At 43.2% G+C, this 21,607-nt stretch overlaps 1 protein-coding gene across 1 annotated transcript; it reads left to right on the top strand.

Moving 5' to 3' along the window:
- Positions 1-487: 487 nt before the first annotated feature.
- LOC119629786 (serine/arginine repetitive matrix protein 1-like) lies at positions 488-21,390 on the top strand. Its single transcript, XM_038016965.1, has 3 exons — positions 488-1,975; positions 2,060-2,239; positions 21,295-21,390. The coding sequence occupies exons 1-3, from the start codon at positions 488-490 to the stop codon at positions 21,388-21,390; spliced, it is 1,764 nt and encodes a 587-aa protein (XP_037872893.1).
- Positions 21,391-21,607: the final 217 nt, after the last annotated feature.

Raw genomic sequence — 21,607 nt, forward strand, 5'->3', positions numbered from 1 at the left:
CTTCCAGATATGGGAGGTACCGGTTCGCCGGCGTGGCTCCGCACCGCGTTGTGGGCGATGGATAGGCTCCGGCCACCGTCGGCCAAACCGTAAACCCCAGTCATGGGGAACGGGGGCTTCTGCCTTTACTGGTCGAAGCCGCGAGGATGCAAACCTCTTCAAAAATGCCCCAATCCCAAGCTCGACACCCGGCGATGGGATGTATGGCTGGAGGGTTTCCAGTCCCGAGGGTGTCGTAGATCCCAGGGGACCAAACCCCTGGTTAATAAAAAAGGAATTCATAGACATGATGGACAATTGTGCAAAGTTAGTACCCCAGGAGGGTACCGCCCGCGAGTCGGGCGGAAAATCCCTCCGTGCTTCCACCTCAGTGGAAGCACGCTGCCCCACGTATTCTGGGGGGGGCAACAATTGTCAGGATGAAGGAGGCTGTGCGACGGGCAGCGGAATTCCCGTCGAACCGAGGCGCTCCCCGATCGCCGGCTCGATGCGCTCTGCGCTCGCCAGCGACTCGGGTGCAATCAACCCCACCAGACCATCGGTGGGGAAAAAGAGGGGGCGAAGAAAAACCCCATTGCCATCTTCCAATGACGGCAGCGCGTCATCCTCCGGCACTGAGGTGCCGGAAAAGACGATGGCCATCGAGGAGGTGACTCCGATGGTTTCGGGGTCTGCTGCTGCGTCGGAAGACGCGATGCCTGCTCCCCAGTGGGCACCAGTAAGGAGGAGGGGCGCGGTGTCACCGGCGACGTCGGTGGAGTCGATGTCGACGTCGGCTGCGTCCCTGGCTAGCGGGGACGAGACGTTCCGGGACCTCGACCTTGCGCTTGTTAATTTGGGTAAGCTGCTGTCGACTGTGGCTGCCAAGGGCGCCGAGCCAGGCAGCAGTTACCGGAAAAGACTCCGGGAGGCAGCCGCCATGGTTAAAACGAGGCTGATCCCCACCATGTCCAAGCTCCATGACTTGGTAGCGAGCCGAGAGGTGGAGAGCAAAGGTCACGTCTCTCAGTTTGACTCCAGAGAGAGTCACATCCCGGGAGACACCCCGGCATTGCGGGGAGGGACTCCCCTGTTGCCGAGGCCCGCGCTGCCATGCACTGGGCCCCCCGCGGGGGCGATGGATACTACTGTGCACTTGCGGTCCGCGATGAGTGCGGTGGCACCCATGCCAGAGCCCACCTCCGAGGCCCCTGTTTCGCTGGCGCCTACTCCTGCGATCCCTCGCCCTCCACGAAGGGTTGAGCTAAGGCCTGCGCCACCTCCGCGGATATCGGCCGCCCCTGCATCTGCACGTAGAGGAAAGCTAAACCCTACGCCAGCGCGGGCTGAGGACATCCGTTCGCCACTGGCGAGGATGGTGGATGAGTGGCCAGCGCTACCGCGGCCCAGGCCTGCAGAGCCGCCTCTTTCGCCCTCGCGTGCTGCGGGGTCACAGAGGCCATACAACATGGCTGCTGGGACGGAAGAAGTAGACCACTCCCTCCCAAGCAGAGAGGAAATGGTGGCCTGCATTTCGCGGGCGGTGGCGGTTGAGGTTGGCAAGCACTTTGCCAGCCTCGAGAAGATACTCCGCTCCTCCAATGGCTCCGGAGACTGTGTCCCGGCGCCAACAAACGCCGCCGTCCCGCGGGGCCAGGCCGCCCGGTCGACCTCCACCCCCACCTCATCCACAAGGTTGGCACGACGTGGAGGCCGCAATCAAAATAACAGGGGTACGGGTGCCCAAAATCCTGCCCTGAAATCCCAGCCCCGTCCCCTTCCTCCTCCCCCGTCAAGCATGGACGATGGTTGGACGGAAGTGGTGAAGCGGGGCAAGAAAGGTAGGCAACAGACAGAGGCTCTGGCAGCTCCCAGAGGGGGTCGATCGCTGACCGCTGCAGCCCGAAGCACAGAGCTGGTGGCCGTGGCTGCTCCTCGCGAGAGTCGAGCACCGGCCACCAACAAGAAGCAGAACGCCAAGAAGAAGAAGACGCGCGCAGCGCGGTCGGCTGCCGTCGTAGTGACGTTGCTGCCAGCCGCCGCCGAAAAGGGCCTCACCTATAATGAGGTGATGGCCCAGGCGCGCGCGGCCGTCAACTTAGCAGAAATCGGGGCAGAGGAAGGCCTCCGCTTCCGGCATACCGCCAATGGAGCGAAGCTGCTGGAGTGTCCCGGTGCGGATAGTTCTGGTGTCGCAGACAGACTAGTGGCGACGCTCCGCGTGGCGCTGCCGGAGAATGAGGTGCGCGTGCACAGGCCGGTGAGGATGGCCGAGATCAGGATCACCGGCCTGGACGACTGCGCCACCAAGGAGGAGGTGGCAGCTGCGATAGCCGCCCAAGGTGGATGTGCCTTGGAGAGCGTGACCGTGGGCGAACTTCGCTCAGGATACTCCGGAGCTAGGTCAGCGTGGGCGCGCTGCCCTGTGGAGGCTGCCACTTCCTTGGCTACTCCTCCGCCGGGAAGGTCAATGGGGGATCCGGGGAGACTGCGCGTGGGCTGGATAGCGGCCCACGTGCGTCTCCAAGAACCACGTGCCTGGCGATGCCTCCGGTGCTTTAGCACCGGGCACGGCCTCGCTAGGTGCACCAGCTTAGTTGACCGCAGCGGTCTATGTTTCCGCTGCGGCCAACCGGGTCATAAAGCGGCGTCCTGCACGGCCGCCCCGCACTGCGCTCTGTGCGCTGCGGCTGGGCGTAGGGCAAACCACCGGGCGGGAGGCAAGGCTTGCTTCCCGTCCGGTGTTAATACTGAACGCAACCGGCGCCGAAAATCAAGGCGCCGGCAGAAGAGAAGGTTGGCCAGAGGAGCACTGGCCAATGTTGCAATCCCCGCTGCGGCGCCGGTGCCGGAGGGTGGGGGCAGCGGTGAAGAGGAGGGGGCGATGGATGTGGTTCAACAGTAATGGACCGCATCTATCGCTTCCTCCAAGGAAACCTGAACCACTCCGCCAGAGCTCAGGACATGCTGTCTCAGAGCATGGCGGAGTGGTCCATAGACGTGGCTGTGGTCGCCGAGCCGTACTTCGTTCCCCCGGCAAATGATTGCTGGTTCGGGGACGATGGCGGCCTGGCGGCCATAGTCATAAGAAGAGACGCGACGATCCCCCCCTTGGCGATGGTGACCAGGGGCCAAGGGTTCGTCGCGGTGCAGCTGGAAGGGACCGTCGTGATCGGGGCGTACTTCTCTCCGAATAGGCCTACTGTCGAGTTCGGGCATTTCCTGGACGGAATCGGGGCGATTGCTCGCCGCCTCGCTCCTCGTCCAGTGATTCTCGCGGGGGACCTCAACGCGAAGTCTGTCGCATGGGGCTCCCCCCGCTCGGACGCTCGTGGTAGGCTGTTGGAGAGGTGGGCGAACGTGACCGGCCTCTATTTGTTGAATAGAGGGTCGGTTGCGACGTGCGTGCGGTGGCAGGGCGAGTCTGTTGTGGACGTTACGTTCGCAAGCCCGGCCATCGCACGCCGTATCCGCGACTGGAGAGTTTTGGAGGGGGCGGAGACACTGTCAGATCACCGATATATTCGGTTTGATCTCTCCGCCCGCTCCGCAGTCGCGGACGCCCACGGGGACCACCCCCGTGGTGCGTCCCGGTCATTCCCTAAGTGGGCACTGAAGCGCCTGAATAAGGAGCTCCTGATGGAAGCCTCTACGGTGGCGGCGTGGGCGCCCATGCGTCCACACCCAGTTGAGGTCGAGGACGAAGCGAGGTGGTTCCGGGACACGATGCGTCGCATCTGTGACGTGTCGATGCCCCGGATTAGCCCTCGACCTCCCAATCGCCAAGTGTACTGGTGGTCGCCCGAAATCGCGCAACTCCGCGTGGAGTGCGTTCGGGCGAGGCGCCAGTGCGCGAGGCATCGCCGCCGTCGCTTGCCGCGGCGCAACGATCGGCGATGCTCGACTTCTGCGAGTGCACCATCTCGCAGAAGGAGGCGGCGGGGCGCGTGAGAGACGCACAAGCCCGCCGCCGTCGAGCGGGGGCCAGGGAGGCGGATCTCGCCCTAGCCCTGGCCCTCTAAGTGTTTCGGGTCCCCCTCATATGTCGGTCTGGGGCCCGGCGAAGGGGGCCTAAGAAGACGACGTGCAAGCTGCTCTGCACGCGTTTTACGCAAGAGCATCCGGGTGATGGAAGGCCGGCTATCCTCGACCCACGCTGGTTCTGACCCAGCGGGGTATTTCGTAGGATAACCAATTCAAACCGGCGCCATCTAGGCGGGCTTCGGACAGCCTGCCGACCGAGAGGGCTGGTGGTCGTGGCGCCGACGATCGCTGGCCCGGCGTCCCGAGGGGGAGGGTGATGGGAGAGATGTGCTCCGCACTAAACGCTTCACTCTCCTCCCCTTGCCTTTTCATGAGTTCTGTCTCATGCGAGGGTTGGACGTTGGTTGTTGAGCGACAGGAGGTTTTAGTCGGTTCGACTCCGACATGCCCTATCCTCCATCCCAGTGGAGGGTGGGAGTCCGGCGATTTCCTCCTGAAAAAAAAAAAAAAAAAAAAAAAAAAAAAAAAAAAAAAAAAAAAAAAAAAAAAAAAAAAAAAAAAAAAAAAAAAACCATTTACCAAATTTAATTACCAGATATGGGAAGCCATAGTTCAAATGACAAATTGTATATAAATTGCGTTAGTTCTTATCACTTCATGTGTTTTTAAACTAAATACTGTCTACAGCTATAGTTAATGTTTAAGCTTCGTCTACACACGAGGATACAGCAGAAAAGCCACTACTGATAACTTACCAGCTCTGTATCCCTAGAGAAAATACGCCTGCTATAATTGTAAAGTTTACTCACCACAACAAAACATTAGTAGATACATCTACGAGTTTTTTTAATCCAGGGGGATATTCTGGCTTGACCTTGAATGACGGGCGAGTAGTTAGAGCAGTGTTTCGCTGAGACTGCTACAGAATCGATACCGCGATCCACTGGGGAGATCCGGCGCGATGTGTGTGTGAAAATTTATTAATGTTCACTGATAATTTACGTTTTTTCGCACCATATTAAAATAGTTCCTACTCAAAATCTAAAGATATCGTTATGCCGGTAAGAGTAACACCATCTATCGCCGAATAGTCGAACGAATATAGAAGGATCTAGTAGCATCTAGAACGCTCGAGAAGTACAACGCCATCTACTGTCAGATAGCGGAAACACACAATACTAGACTTTTTTGGAATATTCTCGACGATTCTAGGGATTTCGTCTCGACTATAAAAGCATTGCAGAGATGACAAGCAGTTAGTCAGTAATCGGAACTACTCGAAGCGAAACAGCGAACCGATCACCTGAAGCGAAGCGAATTGAGAATTGCAAAGTGTTTGTGAAGTGTTCTGTGAGTGTTCTAAGTGCTAATACAGTTTTAAGTTGTACTTTGGTTGAATATTTATTGATCCCGAACCCCGGCGCTTAACAATATAGAAGTGATGAGTATTCGCCTTAACTCCCCTCAAAACTCGGCTGAGCGAAAAAGCATTAAAACCAACCGCGGAGTGGATAATGTTCGGTGTAAGTCTAAGTGTTCGGACTACTTGCCGTCTGCTTCTGAATTTAATTCCACTTGATGGTTAAAAGTAATTTATATTAGCGCGGTACGTTTAGTCTTATCAAAACCTGCCGAACACTAATAATAAAGCAATAAAAAATTATAATATTAAAGATAATTAAAACGATCGAACGATCGAGATAATTATAAACCGGTGGTGTAATAGTTAGCGCTGCTGACTGCTGGGTCGAGGGTCGTGGGTTCGATTCCCACATCGCGTGAGAATCAACGAACGATTTTTTCTCTTTATGTGGCTATTGAATATCCACATATGTATATTGATTTTTTTTATTGCTTAGTTGGGTGGACGAGCTCACAGCCCACCTGGTGTTAAGTGGTTACTGGAACCCATAGATATTTACAACGCAAATGCGCCACCCACCTTGAGATATAAGTTCTAAGGGCTCAGTATAGTTACAACGGCTACCCCACCCTTCAAGCCGAAACGCATTTCTGCTTCACGGTAGAACAAAAGTGTGATCATCGTCGTGAATTAATTCATTATAAATAAACATGAGTTTAAAAAAATACGTTCACTATAAAAAACGTGCCGGCCGTTCTCATCCGTGCGGATACTGATCAATATTGTTAACGAAAGGTAAGCTTAGCATTGTGAGATTTTACATTCTTTTGATACGGAAAATACCCAAGTCTAGGGTAACGAAAAACTAAATTGTTCATTTTATAGCAATCTTATTAGGGTTAGCGCTCATCCATCATTCCCTATGTCTAGTATAAAATTAGAACAAACTAACTTATTGAAATTATTTTAAGAGAAACATACGCAGTTTATTTGAGGAGATATAAATACAGCCTTTTATAGCCTTGAAGCTCTTGAAAATTTATTCGAATATAAACGTTAATAATAAACGAATATGTCTCAGGAGATCATTTATGCCGCGTCTTTCGAGCGCTACGACATTTCATTTCTCAAAACTGTTTTGAAAAGGGTTCTAGGCAGCTGATTAGCTTTAACGCTGATCAAGTTGAACCTATACTAGTCCTACACTATCTATGCCTACACTACACGCCTATTTGTGATACGCAAACCAGGAAATATTTTCGTTACCAATCAATACTTCAGCATAAATTTTACTTACGTAGTGCCGGACGACCTCAGGCTCGGTGGAGTGAAGATCTAAGTGGGGGGCGCTGGCAAGAGTTGGATCAGAGGAGCCGAGTATCGTGGTCAGTGGCGTACAACTGGAGCCGTTTCTGTGCTACGTGGTGTGCTATAGGTTGATGATGTGTCACACTTTGTCAATTTTAACGTGCGGTATTTATTCTCAGTACCATGTGTGATACGTGGACGTTCATCTTCGAAATTCTGTTGACAAATATTATGTATTTATTCTGGTTATTCAAAAATAGGATAGGTACATAGTACACAATCATAATGAATTTGAGTCCATAGGGTTTCTGTGGCCTATATTGCGAAAACAATTTATACAAAATACGATAGGGCGTAATGTGTGTCCGTCCACACGAGTAAGCCTTTAACTGTCTATTTTCATCGATGTAAATAATTTTCATTGCAATTTATAGGCAGAGGAGCTCATATTCCGTCCGGGTTTAAGATATTACGGGAGTAATGGTTGCAATGTGAATGCTACCCACCCACTTGAGGCATTAGATATATGTTTAGATAGTATAAGTACGTAGCATCCTATCCGTCTACACGGAATGCATGAAGCAGGTCTACACTATTTCCTACCAACAGCTAGCTAATGTATAAAAATTGTTGTTCGTTCATGAAGATAAACTATTCTTACATCTCCTTCTTCTTCTTTATCTCTACCTTATTCCACTAGGTAGGGGTTGGCATAGTGAGTTCCATTCTCCTCTATCAGCCGTCATCTCAACACTCACTCCTTTTTCTCTCATATCGTCATTCACACACTCCATCCATGTCTTTTTTGGTCGACCTCTTCCCCCTCTACCTTGCACTACCATTTCCACACATCTCCTGGTCACATGCATCTTCCCTCTACGCATCACATGCTAGCTGTCCACTCTTTCATTTATCAATCACCGGGGCTACTTTTACACTTCCTCTAATATACTCATTCCTTATCTTGTCCATTCTTGTCATTCCACACATCTGCCTCAACATTCGCACTCTTTCATGTTTTACTTTTGTCGCCCAACATTCAGATCCATACAGCACGACAGGTCTAATTATCTTTTTGTAAATATTCTTAGAATGTTGGCGAAATGCTTAACCCGGGAGAAATTACGTAAAATTCTGACACATTGAAAATCATTGTAATTTCCACAATGCCGTAACAATCCAGGATTATTTCGTACCAGAATTAGCTCAAAGCTTTGAAACTTAATATCCAAAGTCATACCTATTTGGTTGGCTCGTAAACCCCAACGCAGAAACTGGAAGTAACTTGGTCCCCTTGTTACTGATGTAATTTATTATGAACATTAAAATATTCATGAAGCCACGGATAACGTTACGCAGGCTTTTCACAATTTGTTGAAAATTATTTTTCTTCACTGCTCTTGTAAAGGTTTGCGGACGCTAATGGGTTGAGACGTTTTCGTTTCGCAACAACATGAGAGTCTTAGTAAGGAATTTAAAGAGGCATTGCAAATTGTAAAGGCTTGGTAATTGCCGATCCAGCCAGCCGATTCTAGAGGAGGCAGATGTCCCTTCTGGATACACTCTGTGATTGCTGAAGATTAGGCACCAAAAATACTCAAACCGCACATTCTCTTACCCGAAAAGACCTATATACCTGTGTAATAAGAACAGGTACGCCAGTTTATGCTGAAATTGGGCGTAGACAAAAACATTTATAGACACAAGTCATAATAGATCCATGTCGAAGTGGCGGGCTTATCCACCCATTTCGCGTCTAGCAATAAGGATCCTTAATGAAAATTCGCCGATTATATGTATGAAGGGTTCGTAAACGTGAATATGAATGAATTTGTAGAATTATGATCGTGGTGCATAAAATAAAACTAATACACTGTTCTAATCTTATTGTTCTCTTCTGAAATCTTGTCTATTATTATAACTAAAAACTTAATGATATACACCTTCAATCGTCCTCGCCATCTTGCTTTTTCTCTTTTCTTTCTCTCTCACCGTTTTATCTCACTCACACCTTAATGCTCCGTTCCGCAGTCTTTTCGTACGTTCCATTTCTTATCTATCCTACATCTTTTAAAAATGAATGCTCTAGGAATTTATTTAAATAAGTACTAAAGTTATCTTAAACATCAATCTGTACTGTTACGTTTGAGTTAACAGTAAAATTGTCGATATTCGTGCGGAGCGACCTTAACAAAAGACATCGTTCAACTAGTCGCAGTTCATGTGCATTATGCAAGAGCAGCTCCAACGTCTATTCCCTCAAATACGCCATTTCCTGTGGTTTTCTGCGGTGCACTTTAGCGATATGACGTCACTTCAACACGGGATGTCTGAGAAACTTTAGCTGCATACATATTGTAGAGCTAAAAAAATTTTACGTCATTGTGAAATTAGTTAAAGAATGTTTTATGTTTGTTTTTTGGATGTGTTTTTTTATTCTTTTTTGTTTCTTAGATGGGTAGACGAGTTCACGGCCCACCTAGTGTTAAGTGGTTACCGGAGTCCATAGACATCTATAACGTAAATGTTGCCACCCATCTTAGGATATCTCAGGTCTCAGTTCAGTACAACGACTTCTCCACCCATCAAATCGGAACGCGTTACTGCTTCACGGAAGAAATGGGCAGGGCGGTGGTACCTACCCGCGCGGGCTCACAAGAGGTCCTACCACCAGTAAGTTGCTTTAATGTTTTTGAAGTTTTTGAAGGCCTAAAGGCCACGTCCGGTGCATTCGTATCGAGCGATGCACTGGTGTTCGAATCTCGCTGGCGGGTACCAATTTTTCTAATGAAATACGTACTCAACAAATGTTCACGATTGACTTCCACGGTGAAGGAATAACATCGTGCAATAAAAATCAAACCCGCAAAATTATAATTTGCGTAATTACTGGTGGTAGGACCTCTTGTGAGTCCGCGCGGGTAGGTACCACCGCCCTGCTTATTTCTGCCCTGAAACAGTAATGCGTTTCGGTTTGAAGGGTGGGGCAGCCGTTGTGACTATACTGAGACCTTAGAACTATATCTCAAGGTGTGTGGCACATTTACGTTGTAGATGTCTATGGGCTCCAGTAACCACTTAACACCAGGTGGGCTGTGAGCTCGTCCACACATCTAAGCAATAAAAAAAAAAAAAAAAAATTGCGAATAAGTAAAGAGATTGTTGTTTTATGTTTGATTTTCGGATGTGTTGACTTAGATTAGTGTAATTATAATATAATATAATAAGTAATCTTAAGTTTTATAGTTTCTAGCGCTTCGAAAAACCATTTCTTTAAAAAAACTAAGGTATTTTTCGCATCGATATTCGAAGGTCGAAATTGTGAAATGATAATAATAAACGAGTGACCCAGTGCCCTAATCTTGGAGGGCGGTGAGAGAAGAGAAAAACTCAAGGCTCACTGGTTGTAAACTGGTTATCAATGGTTATATTATCAATGGCGCTGCCCACCTTGAGGAGTGAGGTCAAAATCTCGATTGTATTATATAACGGCTAAGAGTTTTCCACCCGGAGATTCTTAGCACCCCTGTCCCATTTAAGGAACGCCGGGTACTCGGGGCCGTGGCTATATTTGACTTATCCATGAAGCTAAGTACTAGGGAATTTAGTGCAGTGGTTTTCCGTTGCCTTCTGCACCAGACCTTTTTGAGATTATTTAGATCTCAAGGCTGCTGAGGCCTCTTCCAACCAGTTTCCTGATCAGGAGTATGGGTATACCGCCATTGCTCGGTCGCCAGAGCCTCGTTCGTTGTCTAGCAGGGAGCACCACGCCATCCCAGGGGTTGGCGCCGCTAGTTATTCTGAGAAGAACGACCAGCGCGGGCAGGTAAGGTTGACACTAGGGCCGCATAGATGTTATGTTCCGTTCTCCCCTTACTCCCCTACGGCTAAGCCCCTTGAAGTCGGAACTCACGATTGTTCTGTGACAGAAACGAATAGTATAGTTGGTACTTATCCGCTTAGATCCAAAACACGCATCTAAACTAAACAAAAAATCACAAAAGATTATTGTACACAACGCAAATGTACGCATGTGTGTATTTACATTGCTTAACAAGAGATTCTCGTCTATATTGAGGTGCTAACACCGGAAACTATTATTAATAATACAAACAAGATGGTTTTAAATATCGCTATTACATACATTCAGTTTACCTTAATAACATGGTTTTGAAGCGGAATATACGCGAGCAAGGATAATTTATATATAATGTAATAAGTCAACAGGAACAACATTGTAGGGCTGCCACCGAAATGAATAAAATTATTATAAATATTTAATGAAATAAAACTATTGAAATATCGTTAATGATTGTATGCCAAGAAAAGAAAACATAAATATTTTTTTTAAATAACGCTATTTAATAGAATGTTATTGATAGCTATGCGTATGGTATGTTCTATGCAGCCGTCGTAAAAAGCTGGCGTGAAAAATGAAAAGCTGGCGACTGGTCATTCACACACTCCATTTATGTCTTTTTCGGTCGACCTCTTCCCCTTCTACCTTGCACTACCATTTCCATACATCTCCTAGTCACATGCATCTTCTCTCTACGCATCACATGTCCATACCACGTTAACCGTCCGCTCTTTGATTTGTTGATTACCGGGGCTACTTTCACACTTCTTTGATGTAATATTAAAAGCTGGACTGGTGATTTTGAAGTGTAAGTGGCAGGTGGTATCGTAGTAAGCGCCATGGTCCTAAAACTGCGATACTTTAAGACAAATATTTTTTTGTATGGAAACTAACGACATCTTGTAGCGGATGCCCCTAAACGTATATGTTGTTAAAGTTAAAGCATTTAAGTATTGTATAACTAAACACAGCAAATAAAAAATAATAATAAATCATACAAGTCTTTACTTGTTATTGACAAATTGATTATGTAAATTTTATCAAATTGTAGTTTCTGTAATAGAAGATAGGAAATATAGAAACTAATCGAAGCGAGTCTAATGGCCGACGCCCGTAAAAATTTTTTGTTGAGTGCTTGAGTTGCTTATCTGTAACTAATTTTTGTGTATTATCTATGCTTGTGTGTTGTGCCGAGGGTCGTGGGTTCGATTCCCACATCGAGCAAACATTGTGTTATGAACAGGTCTGTTTGCTCTATGTCAGGGCGTTTATTATACGTGTGTGTTAAGAAAAACCTTTATCATTTAAAACCTTTAAAACTCTTTAGTCTTAAAAAAGATTTTTCTTAAACGGAATCACTCAACTGTCTGTTATTGAGTGAAAAGAATATTCAGATTTGTATATTTTAATAGTATTTTTTAATTTTTAATATTAATTTTAATAGAGATTAAGGGCTTTAAATGTTCTTCTCTTGTTATATCACAGAAAACGTAATTAAGTTTTTTATTGTTTGTTCTTCTTTTTTTTATTGCTTAGATGGATGGACGAGCTCACAGCCCACCTGATGTTAAGTGGTTACTGGAACCCATAGACATCTACAACGTAAATGCACCACCCACCTCGAGATATAAGTTCTACGGTTTCAGTATAGTTATAACGGCTGCCCCGCCCTTCGAACCGAAACGCATTACTGCTTCACGGTGGAAATAGGCAGGGTGGTGGTACCTACCCGTGCGGACTCACAAGAGGTCCTACCACCAGTGATTACGCAAATTATAATTTTGCGGGTTTGATTTTTATTACACGATGTTATTCCTTCACCGTGGAAGTCAATCGTGAACATTTGTTGAGTACGTATTTCATTAGAAAAATTGGTACCCGCCTGCAGGATTCGAACACCGGTGCATCGCTACATACGAATGCACTGGACGTTTTATCCCACGACGAATGTTCATTTTGAAGTAGTCCACATCCTTATATGTATATATTTAAACGTATGTATCTAAATATGTTTAGTTAGTCTCTGGTACCAATAACATAGGGATTCCAAAATTTAGGCCGGATGTACCTAGTCAGGTCATAAATTCTGTCACATGTTTAATGTAAAATAATTGAAACAAGTTTATTCATTATGTAACCATTCATATACCAAAATGAACTTAACAAAACATAGATTCTTATAACACTAAAGTTTATTCAAAATGACCTCCGTGATTTTGAATACAGGCCTTCAATCTGCGCGGCCAGTCGTCTATCGCAGCACGAACGAGGTCCATGTCAATATCGGCGGCTGCCTTAATCAAGGATGTCTTGAGTGACTCCAAATTGGGATGAGGCTTTGAGCACGCCTTTTTCTCCAAGTGCTGCCATATCTTGTAATCTAACGGATTCAAATCTGGACTGGAGGAGGGCCAGTCTTCGTGCCGGATGAAGTCGATTTCACGCGCCGCCAGCCAGTCTTGTGTGCTCTTCGCTCTATGAGCTGGCGCCGAATCTTGTTAGAATATCCAGTGCCTGTTATTGAACATGGTATGAGAAACAGGTTCCACAAGGTTCGTCAGGACTGTATTTTGATACACAACTGCATTCGTTTTTACACCTTTCTCACAAAAATGTACCCCTGTTAAGCCCCAATAAGAAACTCCCAACCATACCATGAGCGAGGATGGAAAATGACCTCGTTGGACACGCGGAATACGGTTGCTCGCTTCTTCACTACTGTGTGCGTACACCTTATCATTTTGATTGTTGTAGCTCTCTGCTACGGTAAAAAAAAATTCATCCGAAAAAAGAAATTCCCGATATTTTTTTCCCGCGTACCGCTTCAACAAAGCGCGGCATCTCTTCAGTCTCAGGTCCATTAGACGAGCATTCAAACGATGTCCTGTTTTTCTTCGATATGCCCGAAGCCCTCAGTCTTCATTTAACACCCTTTTCACCGTGGTTCTGCTTAACCCCATCTGAAGGGCCAACAGTTTCTGCTTACGTTTGGGATTTCATTGAATTCGCGCCTTCACAGCTTTTATCACTGCTGGAGTCCTAACAGACCGAGGGCTACCACTTCTTGACCTGTCATCTACACTAGAGTCTTCATTGTATCGTTTGATGGTACGATAAACGAATCTTTTGGTTATATTCAAATTTTTCAGTATGTTAAAAATTTGAGTTGGCGACGAAACGAAACAATACGAGAAATAGTTCTATATTACGACAACACGATACACTACAGATTATTAACAAATTAACGAGACACAAAACAAACGACTAACAAATATATGAAAATACAATAATGAGAGAAACGCGCGATCAGTACGAGGCTTTGTGGCGGACTGCCGGCGCAGCAGCCCGGCGTCACCTGCAATAACGCGGCCGCGCGTTGGCTCCTGATTGGCGCGCGCACGCATCACGCAATCAGGAGCCAATCAGGCGCATAACGCATTTCGTGTGACATGCTAGTACGATTTTGATTGGCGCGCGCACGCATCACGCAATCAGGAGCCAATCAGGCGCATAACGCATTTCGTGTGACATGCTAGTACGATTTTGGTCCCCATAATTTTCATACCCCGGGCCTATATATGTAAATCGATTCTAAAGGAGTAAACTCCAATATATGAAAATACAATAATGAGAGAAACACGCGATCAGTACGAGGCTTTGTGGCGGACTGCCGGCGCATGTACTAGCATGTCACACGAAATGCGCATAACGCATTTCGTGTGACATGCTAGTACGATTTTGGTCCCCATAATTTTCATACCCCGGGCCTATATATGTAAATCGATTCTAAAGGAGTAAACTCCAAAAACTCTTTCAGCCATTTGAATGTGGTAAACATAATTGAAGTTCAATTAAAAACATCGATTTGTTGATACTACGTATGCATTACCAAATAAAACGAACCTTTAATTACAAAGATAAATGTCGCGTATTAATTTTAATTTTATATTAGTCGTTGACAATTTAAATTTTAATAATTTTGATTTGATTTCATTTTTGTTTGTTTTTGTTTTTAGTCATTCTGATAAATTGTAGTTTTAATTTTATTGTGTTTTGATTTAGATGTTATGTAATTGTATGTGACATTTTATGGGTTTAAGTTGTCTGAAATAAACGCATTTCATTTCATTTCATTAACCGAAATTTCCCTTGAACCAAATATCTTAGCACCCCTCGACATATTTAGTGAATGTATGTACGTATACAAGTGTTGACATCCCTAGTGTAAAATGGTGCGAGCACGTGTTTATCGGATCTCATAACGACCGGAATTGTAACTGTAACATAATTATTATATTGTGGAACATTTCGTTACAGGATTTGCGGGTCTCAGTTGGCGCATCATTATTTATTGCATGTATATATATTTGGAGAGAATTAGCGTGAGTCGTTACTGTTGATTGTTATAGTATAATGATGTTGTGGTGTAACTAAGTGAATCCGTGTAATTATCGAAGTTAAATGCTGTCGTCGTATTGAAAAAAAAGATTTCTTATCTTTTTAAAAAAAATTTGACATGACAGATTTCATGTTATAAGACGGAATATTATGAAAAATTTGATCCTTTGTGACGAATTTCGAACAATTGGAATTCTAGACTATATACCTGGTCAGGTCATAAATTCTGTCACATGTTTAATGTAAAATAATTGAAACAACTTTACTCATTATGTAACCATTCATATACCAAAATGAACTTAACAAAACATAGATTCTTATGACACTAAAGTTTATTCAAAATGACCTCCGTGATTTTGAATACAGGCCTTCAATCTGCGCGGCCAGTCGTCTATCGCAGCACGAACGAGGTCCATGTCAATATCGGCGGCTGCCTTAATCAAGGATGTCTTGAGTGACTCCAAATTGGGATGAGGCTTTGAGCACGCCTTTTCCTCCAAGTGTTGCCATATCTTGTAATCTAACGGATTCAAATCTGTACTGGAGGAGGGCCAGTCTTCGTGCCGGATGAAGTCGATTTCACGCGCCGCCAGCCAGTCTTGTGTGCTCTTCGCTCTATGAGCTGGCGCCGAATCTTGTTGGAATACCCAGTGCCTGTTATTGAACATGGTATGAGAAACAGGTTTCACAAGGTTCGTCAGGACTGTATTTTGATACACAACTGCATTCGTTTTTACACCTTTCTCACAAAAATGTACCTCTGTTAAGCCCCAATAAGAAACTCCCAACCATACCATGAGCGAGGATGGAAAATGACCTCGTTGGACACGCGGAATACGGTTGCTCGCTTCTTCACTACTGTGTGCGTACACCTTATCATTTTGTTTGTTGTAGCTCTCTTCTACGGTAAAAAATTTTTCATCCGAAAAAATAATTTCCCGATATTTTTTTTCCGCGTACCGCTTCAACAAAGCGCGGCATCTCTTCAGTCTCAGGTCCATTAGACGAGCATTCAAACGATGTCCTGTTTTTCTTCGATATGCCCAAAGCCCTAAGTCTTCATTTAACACCCTTTTCACCGTGGTTCTGCTTAACCCCATCTGAAGGGCCAACAGTTTCTGCTTACGTTTGGGATTTCATTGAATTCGCGCCTTCACAGCTTTTATCACTGCTGGAGTCCTAACAGACCGAGGGCGACCACTTCTTGACCTGTCATCTACACTAGAGTCTTCATTGTATCGTTTGATGGTACGATAAACGAATCTTTTGGTAATATTCAAAAATTTCAGTATGTTAAAAATTTGAATTGGCGCGTAACCGCAACGATGCAACGCAATAACTGCAACACGGTCTTCTTTAAGCGTCCACTTCATAATTAAAAATGAGTAAAATTCTAAAAGTATACATTTTTTATTTTCATGAACAATTCGAAATTCGAATTCAATAAACTTTTTTGTGGCCAGCATTCTAAAAGAAAAGTTTTTACTGTGTGACAATACTTATGACCTGACTAGTTATTTACTTTATTAAACTTTTATAAGCACTAGTGGTCCCGTGGTAGTCGAAATTCGACTATAATTAATTGAAATTATAAGTTTGAACATTATTAAGGTTCTATTTATTTATTTATTTATTTATTTATTTATTTATTTGGGAAACAAACAGTACAATACAAAACATACAATATTTAAAAAATATAGCTAAAACAATAACCAAATATGTTTCCACAATCAAAATCACATATAAGTAGATAGTGAACAAGAAGAACAAGAATTGTCAAAGACTATTATTATACTTCTATAATCACAGATTTTGCCGAGATTACACTATAAACAATATTATCCTATTCTCAATTTGACCACAGACTAACAGAGCATACATATTATTGTGTGTCAAATACATGGTAGTGTGTGTAATGTTTTCTTTATTATGTTAATATATCTTTGATGCATTATTTAAAAAAAATATTAGCATAGTGCACTTCTTCTCTATATTCTCTAAGTGTGGAAAATTTCATACTCCTCCGTCCGCGCAATTTTCGTAAAAAGGGGTACGTAGTTTTTGCTTCACGTATTTCGCTGCAGGTTCTACATTTATTTTTTCAAAAATGCATTTTCCACTTCCATATATTTTATTTTAATCGCTGCGGAAATCAAAAAGACGGTAATATATGATTACCTTGACCTAAAAAGGGAACAATATTATTAACAATATTAATATATTTTTATGAAATTCGCAGTAAATTCCAAACAGAATTCGCAAGTTAACGAAAGCGATGCGACTATTAGCATTTATTAGTGATTAACCAATTCTAACATACATAAAAGAAAGTTATCGGTAAATAAATTATTACTGTAAAAAACTTACCTTAAAGGGCATTCATGTTTCATTTAACCTTCCACACGGACACATGTTATTGCCCATCTTTTTTATTTTTTATCGCTTAGATGGATGGACGAGCTTACAGCCCACCTGGTGCTAAGTGGTTACTGGAGCCCATAGACATCTACAACGTAAATGCGCCACCCACCTCGAGATATAAGTTCTAAGATCTCAGTATAGTTACAACGGCTACCCCACCCTTCGAACCGAAACGCATTACTGCTTCACGGCGGAAATAGGCGGGGTGGAGGTACCTACCCGTGTGGACTCCCAAGAGGTCCTACCACCAGTGGTACCAGACCATCTTGTACCAGAGAACAAACGGACTACGAAAAAGAAAATTTAAATGACTTTCTTCTTCCACAGAAAAAACAGTAAGATGTTTCGAGGACTACTCCACAAGAAGCAGAAGATTACATCAGGTTCTACTAACATTTCCCGTAAAAAAAAACCGATCAAATCCGCTTAAAAACAAAAACAACCGAAACATATGAGTATAAATTACAAATTTCACTAAATCCTATCGGAAACACGACCTTCGTAAATTTATCGTTGAACAAATCCCATATTTGTCGGCATCGAAAGTTAAATAGGGTTATTCGTGGCCCACACAATGCGGCTATCCGCTTCAAGACTGTTTACCATCGTATTGTGGTTTAGGATTGATAAATATTTTATCCGTTTTCTGAATTCTGTAATCTTTCTTTAGTTAAAGTTTTTATTAAAGCGATCATACGTTTTGTGTGTCAATACAAAGTCCGTCGCGTTGATTAGTTCAAAATAAAATCTATACGATATTTTATTATTAATTTATGAATTATATTATTCACGTATAGACGAGAGAGCGCAAGTGATTTTAAGAGGTTGTTAAAGCCAAACAACGACTTGTCTACCAAACCAGAAAGAATGTATTTCTGGTGGATTTTTTCTTGCATTCTGTTGAGTCAATTGATCGTTAAAGGTCAAGTACTTAGGTTAGGAGTCACCCTCAATAGAGGGATGGCATTCCGTCCGCACGTCAAGTCAGTCCACGACCGAGTCGCGTTCTAACTCGGTCACCTTCATCCCTTATCTGTAAGCGAAGTAAATCGTACGTTGTCCTAACAAGGTAAAATTCTACAAAACTTGCGTACGTTCTGTCATAACTTATGCAAGTGTAGTGTTCACGGGACCCACACCCTCATAAACTATACCCAAGTCATCCAATCTTCTTTAGCCTCGTTATCCTGATTAGATCTCGAATACTTAATACTAACGAATATTTGAAGACGGCGTCAGAACGCTCCTTCGAAAAAGTGGCGCGACACGATAACCCCCTTATCGTGGACGCCTCATATTAGATGTCAGACAACGAGTAACGTAAAGCCGCCGTTTATATTATGTTCTATTGGATCCTCCTGACTCACTCTTGGTGCTTTTAGGCACTCCAAGCACCGGACACTGTTCTCGTCGAATGCGATGAATATTTTGACTTGCAACCTAGCCCATAGCCAACTGCCACTGAGCCTCTAATCGATCTTCTTGGCGAATCGTAATTCTGGTTCGGTGGTAAATTCAGCCAAACACTGTTCTCGCTAGGACTGGTATTAGTGAGTCCTCCCAGATTGAGTCCCGTGATTTCATCAACCAGTCCGCAATTAGTTGAAATAGCCCAATAGGATACCAAAGATTAGATAGGGAAAAAAAAGTTGTACGTATTATCCGCTAAAAATACCATTTATATTATGAAGTTTAATTACTTATCAGCTTTGAATTGTAGGATGCTGTGTCCTAATGAAATTGTCCGAAAAATTGTTCCTGTAAATACAGAAGGTAAGAAAATACTATTTAACTTAAAGTATTATTTTAAGTATTTGTTCGAGTCCGTCTTGACACGTAGTCTATTGCATCGGTCCGCTCAGTTTCTCGCCGGGTCTCGTTTCCTTCGGTAAATAAATTCATTCGCGAATTAGTTGCCTGAGCTGTTAGGTTTTCCGGCTGAGCCCCTGAGCTCGCCCATTCGTCCAGTTGAAACTGTAAAGGTCTCCGAGCCCTCCACCTCAACCCCAGAATTTGTGGGAGAAATCTAATTTCGATTATTAATTTTATATTTGGAACTTTTTTCTTTTCTTTTTTCTGTCGCCTTATTTAAAATACTGTTTTTCGTGGATTTTCTTTTAATGGTCTATTTTAGGTAAACAATAAAGTTTTATGGGTAAAAGTTATTTAAGTCTTTGTTTGCCTACTATATCGCACTATCACTTGCATCTATCAAATCAAACACATTTAACATACTATATTGCTATTTACTACTACATCCACCAGACCTGATCTAGAATCAAATTTCAAAATAACAAGTTTCTTAGGACACGTTAGGACACGCTTTTGTCGCTTCCACTAAAAAGACTTTATATAAAAAAGAATTAAGGGTCGTTGCTACTAATTTTAATATTAAAATGTACTACATCCACTTGAAAGAGAGAAACGGGGATATTGGCAATGAAAAATAAGATATCTTTTCTTTCAAATAATTTTTTATGTATACGCTCGGTTCAAAAGGTATCATCACACTATTCATAAGACATTTTCAATTTATTTCTTGTTTTTTTATTTGTTTATTATTATCTATGTTTGTTTAGAACAAAGCGAAGTTTGTACTCAGTTGAGTTTGTTTTATTAAAATAGATTGACATTATAATTTAACGATTCTTGGGGAAACTTTAGAAGTGAGACTTCCGAGAACTGCCTTAAGAACGAGTAAGTACTGAGAGCCTTAGATTAGGGTGTATTGATTTTGGTAATTAGCCATTTCGAGAAATTCGGGGAAGATGAAAAAGGATTACGTTTAACAATGGACGTTGTCGATATGTTTTTTTTCGGCATTGTCCTTTTTTCAAATTGCGTAGGCCCGGGTAGCTGTTTAGTTCTTTGTGGGCGTGTGCTCGTCTGTGCTTGTTTTAGCGGCTTAAATATACGACCCGGCTTTCGTGAAGTCAATGAACTCCGAGGCATATTATCGAAACTTCGCCTGTCATGAAATTTTAAGCCGAAGTAAAATACAAAATGGTAACATGTATTGAACATATATTATTATTGATATTGTTATATGTAATTTAAGATAGTTTTACATTATGTAAAACTATAATGTACTGGTATCCGAGAGACACAAAAAAAAAACCGAGGTAGACCATTTAGAAGATAGGTGGACGACATTAAAACGGTTGCATTGACATGGACCAGAACAGCTGAAAATAGGAGCTTATGGAGGCAGTTAGAGGAGACCTATGTCTATAATGATAATAGTTTATGTAAAAAAATAAATAATAATAATTTATGAACACAATATTTTCCATTGAGATTAATATTAATACCACTATTTAAAAAATATTAAATACCTAATTAATAAAACGAAATCATAATTGTGCATGTAAAAAATATATGTCGACTGAATGAAGACTAAAAAAAAAGATCATTGTTTTCCTAAGCAATTTTGCTGTTATGAGATTACTTCAACAGGAAACTCTGCTAAATGCTGTTTGTAGGTTTTTTTAACTTCCCACGCTGGGTAGTGTCTTTGTAGCGTCACTTCTACTTCTGAATAAAAAAAAGATTTGTACTGAGTTGGGATTGAGTTTATGCGACAATAACAAGGGTACTTTATGTATGTTGAGATGTGTTAAAAATAATAATTTATTAAAATTAAAATTAAGTTTTATCTAAAATATACTGGAAAAAGATAAGTTTACAATACTTAATTTCTAGTCGATCTTCATTGTAAAAATTTTCAGTGTATAGCCACATTTATTTTACTCTTCGTTGGCACAAGTTGGGAATACGCAACATTAACTATGTTAAGACTGACAAAGATCAGAGAAAGAATATCAATGGTGTGCAATATTAATGACCCGCTATTAAAATCTACATACATAGATTAAGCATATTATATAAACGTAATGCAAACATAAACAGAATGTCCGGAATACTTAAGTATTATCGTAATTTTCATTCAAAAAATTTCAAACAGGACGGTGGTTTCGTTTAGGCGACTCTACGTCGGCCGTCTCGGTACGCCAACTCATTAGGATACTCAAGCTGTGCTGCTAGTGTCCCGGAATACCCCGCGCTGGACCAAAACTAGCTTGCCGGCTTGGAACGCAATACATTACCAACTCGTTATTACACTGATTACAACTACACTGCAGAGCACTAAGAGTGCTAGTAACGCCGACGTCCAGCGGGGTCTTCCCGGGGATGGAATCCCGTCCTATTGTCAGGACGGGTAGTAGCGACGGCGAACCTTCGGCGCGCACTGTGGGGTAACGTGGGTTTCGTGGAGTCGGATTGGTGGGGCTCGA

The sequence above is a fragment of the Bombyx mori genome, chromosome 17 (assembly GCF_030269925.1).
Source record: "Bombyx mori chromosome 17, ASM3026992v2".
NCBI classification, from domain to species: domain Eukaryota; kingdom Metazoa; phylum Arthropoda; class Insecta; order Lepidoptera; family Bombycidae; genus Bombyx; species Bombyx mori.

What these genes read in the sequence shown, in the direction of transcription:
- LOC119629786 (XM_038016965.1), top strand. Translation starts at nt 488, where the DNA reads ATGCGCTCTGCGCTCGCCAGCGACTCGGGTGCAATCAACCCCACCAGA. An exon ending in CCAAGAAGAAGAAGACGCGC is followed by an intron (nt 1,976 to 2,059) that starts GCAGCGCGGTCG and finishes GTGATGGCCCAG; the next exon opens with GCGCGCGCGGCCGTCAACTT. An exon ending in AGGTGCGCGTGCACAGGCCG is followed by an intron (nt 2,240 to 21,294) that starts GTGAGGATGGCC and finishes GGTTTCGTTTAG; the next exon opens with GCGACTCTACGTCGGCCGTC.